General features: G+C 45.0%; 1 protein-coding gene across 7 annotated transcripts in view; it reads right to left on the bottom strand.

Annotated features, from left to right (window-relative positions):
- The window catches only part of Frmpd4 (FERM and PDZ domain containing 4), a 644,634-nt gene extending 638,312 nt beyond the window's left edge, over positions 1-6,322 (bottom strand). For 2 of the 7 annotated variants that reach the window (XM_075956799.1, XM_075956798.1), the window contains exon 1: positions 4,744-4,907. In XM_075956799.1, the coding sequence (XP_075812914.1) occupies positions 4,744-4,784 (41 nt within the window). In that variant the 5' untranslated portion in view covers positions 4,785-4,907. Of the gene's footprint in view, positions 1-4,743; positions 5,261-5,970 lie in introns of those variants that run through there. The other 5 variants (XM_075956800.1, XM_075956801.1, XM_075956804.1 and 2 more) reach the window with 5 other exon arrangements.
- Positions 6,323-7,350: the final 1,028 nt, after the last annotated feature.

The following is a 7,350-nucleotide window of genomic DNA, read 5'->3' on the forward strand; positions in this document are numbered from 1 at the left end:
CATGAAATGCTTAGTTAGGCCCCCAGTATTACATAAATTAGGTATGGTATTTTATCCCTATAATCACAGCATTGGGAAGAGGAGGCAAGAGTATCAGAAATTCCAATGTCATCCTCAGCTACATAGTGAGTTGGAGGACAGATTCAACTAGATGCACTCTCTCAATAAAAACCGAAAGAAAGTGGCAGGGTATGTGGTGAATGCCTCTCATCCCAGCACTGGGGAGGCAAAGGCGGTTCTCTGAGTTCTAGACTAGCCTGGTCTACATAGAGAGTTCGAGGTTAACCAGAGCTACACAGTGAGAAATGGTTACAAAAAAAAAACAAAAACCAAGTAACATAAAAGCACTTGATGATACATGAGAGTGGTGAGCTTCAGAACTATATGCATGTTTCAACAATCTTTTTTAAAGCCTCAATTTTTTCTAGTATGTTAAGAGCAGAAATCAGTGTTTTCAAGATGGTTCCTTAAAGATTATACATTTCTAGAGGCTAGGACGATTACTCAGTAGAAGCATGCAAAACCTTACACTCCATCCCCAGCACAGTAGGAAAAGAAAGGAAAAGCAAAAACAGCATAGAGATACATTGCTTATACACCAATCATGCTAAACCACTATGGCAAACTGTGTGTGTGGGCATGTGGATGTGCGCACGTGTGTATGTGTGTGTGTTATCTCTATGTCTCTGTGTGTCTGTGTAAAGAGGAGAGAACAACTAACTAGCTGCAAGAGCTATAAGCAAAAAAACAAGTATTTTCAAGACATGCCTTTAAATCACAACTTTCACCACCACTACAGTCTCTATAAAAGAGGAGAGAGGGAGGGAGGGGAAGAAGGATAGAGAGAGAGAGGGAGGGAGGGAGGAAGGATGGGAGGGACAGAGGGAGGGACGGAGGGAGGGAGGGAGGGAGGGAGGGAGGGAGGGAGGGAGGAAGGGAGGGAGGGAGGCACAGAGGAAGAAAGGGAAAGAGGGAGAAAGGGAGGGAGGGAGAGGAGGAGGGAAGGAGAGAGGGAGGACTGAAATGGCAGGGAGCATGAGCTAGGTGCTTTCTCTCTAAAGCTGACTGACTAGCAGCCCCTGGGAAACTAAAGTTAAATATTCCTAAAACAGGAATCTAGTTCTGTTATGAAACTCTTCATCATTTCGCCTCCTGACAGCCATAGAAGTCAGCAGAACCAGAAAGGACTCAGAAGATGAGCAAGTAGCATCTTTAATAAAATTCAAATCCAGAGTCTTTGGGGTCTTTCACTGCTATTCTCTAGAGCTCCCTATTGTCAATGCCATTGCCAAAATCACGGGGGGGGGGGATAGAGAGGCTTAGAAGGCTATACTCTTTTGTCTCCTTCTTTAACTTCCCTCTTTCCCGGGAAGTGATTAATTCTGGATAATGTAAAGGAAAAACAAGACAAGCTTCATTGTATCTAAAGTAGGTTTTTCTATCAAAATCTAAGAAAATTATAAATGAAAATATTTCATTCTTCTTCAAAAGTTAAGGTACTTGCAGCAACATTAACACTTTCCCACATTTTAGTCACTGCTATATACAAAAATAATAATGGTAAAGCAAAATAATCCATGAAACAATTTAAAAATGTAAAATTCAGCTTTTTATGAATTTTCTTACTGCCATAATGGAGAATCTTTGCATCGATACTTGGGACCTCACCAACAAATTGAAATAAAGTTTGCCACTCAATTCCTGAACATATTGCTCAGTTTAATAAAACCCCGATGATTTCGGGGTTTCAACTCACCTCCCTCAGGCAAAGGCAGCATAATCATATGTTTTTCTACTGAACTGTGTTCTTCTATAAACACTTGCGACAGTGCATCTGCTTTACAAATGAAACAGTCAACACTAAGAGCAGTAACAATAAAAATGTATGCCTATTTTTATACTATTCCTGGGTTATAAAGCAATCATCTGTAATGCTCTCATCTACAAGAATGAAAAAAAAATGATATATAACTGTTACCAAGGAAACAGTAATGTTAAAACTGCATATAAACTATCAAGATGTTTAATAACCAGAAAATTAGAATACAAAAAACATCTTCGGACAGAACCATGACACAGGGTGCCACACACAACGAACGCAATCAAGGGCCCTAACTCACACAGATGGCTTAGAGGGTCACCACCACTTGCAAGCTAATCTAGCTTGGCAGTATTTAAGTGGCAATGATAAGATAGTACTGAGTTCTTGAGGGGCAATTAGAACTCTGACTTTTCATGTGATTAAAAAGGCACCAAGTCAGCAGATAAATAGTTAAATGTAGGCTCCTCAGAAATTCAAAGCACTTGGCTTATTGATTTCAGCATAGATTAATATTCTCTTGGAATGTGCTTTAATGATCACCGTCTTTACTCACAGATCGGACACTTGGTACATAGCAGTTACAACAGCTGTTTTCGGAATCAACATTTTAAAAACGGAAGTTCCTAAGAACCAAAGACAAGGCTAAGAACCAAACCTAGGGCAACTGCGTGTATTTGTCTGTAAAGCCGGGAGAATTGAAGCATTCAAGTCACCATGCTGATCAAAGTTAAATCCTTTAGGAAGATTATTCACCCTGAAATCAGGGAAATCCTGCCATGTAAGCACGTTTATACCTGATTTTTCTAACAGTGTTTAAAGCACACACACACACACACACACACACACACACACACACACACACACACACACCTTCTTTCAAGGGTAGAAGCAAACAGCTGAAGACCTCCTAAAGCCATCGCTGTTCCAGCTTGAGGGCCATCCTGGAGCTCAAACTGAGCAAAAGAGGCACTCTAGAAGGCTGTAAGGTTTCTCAGCGGGCACATTGGTTCGGAACATAAGCACTTTCTCCCTTTAGAACAAACATTCCAGTGGATGACATAAGGGCAGAAAGTAAAATTCATACTCATTTACTAAATTTTAAACTCTTCTTTAAAAATAGATTCTAATCTCTGCCCCCATACACACACACACACACACACACACACACACACACACACACAGCCTGGCCTGGATTTTTATAAAACCTCTGACTTGCGTGACTTGTGGAAACCACAAAGGTATACTAGAATCTAACAAAAATAGATATAATTCATCTTTTCCTTGACATGTATTACCGATTTCCCCAGGGATCCAAAGTTTAAGGACTACAATGGAGTATCTGGGTGCTTTGTGAATCCTGCTGGTTTTCACACGAGTCCACCCAAAATTCTGTTGTTTAGTCCACTCATGTTCTCAACTGAACTTTTCTGTCCTCGAGTCTCATTTCCATCTGTCATACAGAGGCCAGGCACCACATCATCCCAGAGTTGGCCCTTAGCACTTTCCTGAACATGATTCTTATTTGATAGCTGTCTATTATCCAGACATAGACAGAAGTATGCAGGAAATTAATAGGGCAGTGGTATGGAGCCATGATTCTCTGAAACATCAGCATGAAAGCAAATAATTTGCCACATTCCAGTCATTGGCAACTTCACACATCTGTCTTCTAATGTACAGGGAACTCTCATGGGTGTCTCTAAGACACGCATTTCTCTAGCATCCCAGTATCTCCAATCTACCCAGAGTAAGTTGCATGGGGATCCTTTCCCTTTAGAAATTCATGCCTGCCATGAAGACTGACCCATATGATTGAGGGCATATGGGGATGGGCAGGGAAAACAAAGAACTGATTTTTTGGAAATATCTAAACCAGAGGGCTGTGAGTGCCTCAAGAAGAACTGGACAAATCCAAGTCAATACATTTTTCTGCCTCAGGATTTTGAGGTTGTTCACCCTTGCTTTACACAATCAATACATTCTACTCTTATCTAAAAAAAAAAAAAGGAAAACATAGGATGCTACTCTCTGTACTGAAATTTAAAAGTCCCTGTGTGCTAGGGTCTACTCCCTCAGATCTCCAGGACAGAGGGATACCTCGGCCACAGACTTGCAAGGAAGTGAGAAGGCATGGTTTTCCAACACCTCTCCTACCCAGCTCTCCCAATTATTGCCCCAAGCACAAGACACACGACTTGTTGGTTTCCAAGAAGGCTTTGGAAGATAGCAGGGCAGAAGGTAGAAGAATATTCAGACCAGATGCTACTTCGGTGGCCCCAATGTGGCAGTGTTACTTACTACTCTCCCCCCAGCACTGTTGGAAAAATCAGCCTGATTCGATGATTTGTCTTCAATACTAACAGCTACTTATAAGCCCATTTCCAAATCTTCAAGGCTTTAGATTTCACCGTTACTTAAAGAATGGCTGAATTCTTCTCTTCTACCTCCATGACTTTGCCATCTGGGTCGCTGCTGGAGACATCCGGGTCAACCTTCAAACTGACTTTTCCAGAACATAGAGGTCTAATTTAGAGGTGGAAAATGGGGGGACACTTTGGGTGCTTGCTACTTGGAAAGCAAGTACCCAAGTACTTTTGGCTTTCCTTAGCAAAATCAATTACAACCATCTTCTCTTGGCCCTTAACATATACTGTGACCCCTAAAGCACCACTGGGGTTTTTCCTAAGGGAAAACAAGCTGCCCTGAATATCGTGTGTGTGTGTGTTCTCTATGCTTGTGGCTATAAAACCCCATCAGAAAGGGAGAAATAAGTTGAAAGCAGCAACCTCCGGTCCTCTGGTTTTGGTTCTACCTTAAACCCGGCTGCTCTTTTAAGATTTGCTCTTTCCAGACCCCAGAAAAATAAAGCACCAAGTTTCCGCGGCAGCCCTAGGTGCAAAGAAAACCCGCGCGGTCCCTACCTGGAGGGCTTTGCAATCTTCACAAAGCTGAAGACATCCATGCAGACAGCTGGGGACCCCAGAGCCTGGGAGCTCTGTTGCCCCTTCTCACGCCAGCAAAGGCAGCCTCAGCAGCCCCATGGTCAGGAACTCAGTGCGCCTGGGGCTTGAGCGGCAGCAGCGGGTGGTGGCGGAGACCCAGGAGGGCCAGTACCTGGAGGCGGTGGCTGCTACCCCCCTCCGGCCGTGAGCTGCGTGTGCATCCCCAAGCAGGACCATTGATGGGCGCCCGCTTCGGGAAAACTCAATGGAGAGGGAGCCAGGCTGGGCGCAAGCGGCGGGGGCGGAGAGCACGGCCCGGGTCCTGCGCCCCGCCCCAAGAGCTCTGGCCCCGAGGACCGCCAGGCGCCCAGAGGACCAGAGGCCAGGGCGCCGGGCTCCGCTCCTGCTTCCCTGTGTCCCACGCGCCGAAGATCGCAGACTGAACCAGGAGGCGGCGGGCAAGCTTGGCACAGGCGCACGCACCCCTCGCAGTACTGCAGCTGCCTCCCTGCCTCCTTCCCCAAGCCTAGTCCCTTTCTCTTTTCCCTACCCCCACTAGACCAGGGGGAGGGGGCACTCCCCTGTCACCCGCTCCGGAGCCTCCAGATCTTTCAGATCTGCTCCAACAGTCCTTAGTGTGCTGCAGGACTGTAAAACACCACCTCCAGTCTCCAAAAACCATAGGGAGAGCAAAGCAACCCCAGGCGGCCCTAGGCTTCCGTAAACAGAACTAGGGATCGGAAAGGAACGAGCATTATTGAGATGGGATCGTTTGTCAAAGGGAAGGGAAGGAAGATGCCCAATGGAGTGGGTTCGATTTGGAGAGCTCAAGAGTTTCCTCTGCTTTCCCTGAACCACTGGAGCGAGACGTGGCTGCTGGGCTGGCTGGAAAGGTGTGTTCTTTGGACAGCAGCACCGCGGCAGCGTCGGTGAAATAAGCACAGGATGCATTTGCGGGGTGCGGGGATAAACACAGCTGCTCCTTACTAGAGGAGAAGAGAACTCAGGGTCCCAGGAGCTGGGTGGGGGCGGGGTACAGGGCTAATTAGGAGGGGCTGAGGATGACAGGGAAGAGAAATGTTGCCAGTGGGGTCTGGCGGGCGGAGCAAGCTGCCTTTTCAAATTGAGGGTGGGCAAAAGCCAGAAAAGGCGACGGGGGAGAGAAACCTTGGCAGAGAGACAAGAACACGAACACTGAACACTCACCTTAGACAGAGTAAACTCCAAGTTGCAGCCATTTAGAACTCCTAGGCTTGCTTCTCTTTTACATAATTACCTTGGATAATCACGCCTGTTCCGTAACTCACTGCTATCTTTCTTGGAGGCTCAGGCTTCTTTCAGGGCTCCCCCTTTTTTCTTCTTTCTCTTGGAGTCTGAAGGAGTCGTCTCCCAGACCCTTCACAGTTGCTCCCCAGAGTCTGTGAAGGTCAGCTTGGCCTCACTAGGGTGCGTACTCCCACCCGCAAACAGCTTTCACCTGGCGACAGGGCCGCCGCAAAGAGCCAATGCCTCCTGCGAAAGATTGGAGGCTCTGGCTTGGAGGCTCCAGCTAGCCAGTGCGCCTCTCTCTCTCCAAGGGATTAAGGAAGAGGAAATAGGTTTAAACTTCCCAGACTTCTGCTTCTGCTGTTATATTTAAAGTCTTCAGTATTCAGACCCAGTACTTCCACGTTATTTTTAAGGCATTTCTCTCCAAATTAAACATAAAATCAGTAGCAATCTGCACAATCTAGATGAAATAAAACTCAGACATAAATTACAGATTTTCTTTCGAATAGGCAGGGCAATTTTCCTTTAGCATCGTATGGGTAGCCTAGTTTATTTGTAACTTCTGGAGATCAGGATGCAAGGAAGACATTGGCATTTGAACACCCTATTGTTTGCAAAAATAATTATAGTTTGAGTATGCTTTATAATTTTTAAGGTGTGTGTGCATTTGAGTCTCGTAGCAACTTGTCATAAAAGGCAACATGCTAAAAACAGAGAAATCCTTTTTTATGCCAGTCTATTCGCAAACACAGATTAGAAACACACATACACACAAATAAAAAACAAAAAAATCACATAAAACACCATGGGTCTGAAAAGGTTCCATATCTGAACGAAACTGCTTAAGAGTTCTCTCTATTCTTCTTTAAGAGAAAGTCTCTGTCCAACAAAAATCAACAAATCCCTAAATGCTGGGAACCCACAATATTTCAGAACTTCTCTTCACAGCTCTCCTTCCCTCCTTCCCTCTCCCACCCACTCATCTGGTTCTAGTATTACTGGTGTCCTTGCTATTCCCCAAACTTACATCTCAACCTTAGGCTTCCATCATAAGTTACTCTCTTTTGCAGTGGTTGTTCCCTGAGCCTGGGATATTCTTCCATCAGATAGCTGTATGTTTGGCTGCTCACGCTGTCAACTCTGCACATGAATACTCCTTCCACAGAAACGTGTAGAAACGCAAGACCCCCATACTCTGGACAGTACCCATTAGCTTGTCATTATTTGATGCTTTGTTTTTCCTGTTGCTGTTGCACTTCTCACCTGCTGGTATATTACATAATTTATTTTTCTCATCGGTGCTTTCTGAATATTCCA

The sequence above is a fragment of the Microtus pennsylvanicus genome, chromosome X (assembly GCF_037038515.1).
Source record: "Microtus pennsylvanicus isolate mMicPen1 chromosome X, mMicPen1.hap1, whole genome shotgun sequence".
In the NCBI taxonomy this organism is placed as follows: Eukaryota; Metazoa; Chordata; class Mammalia; order Rodentia; family Cricetidae; genus Microtus; species Microtus pennsylvanicus.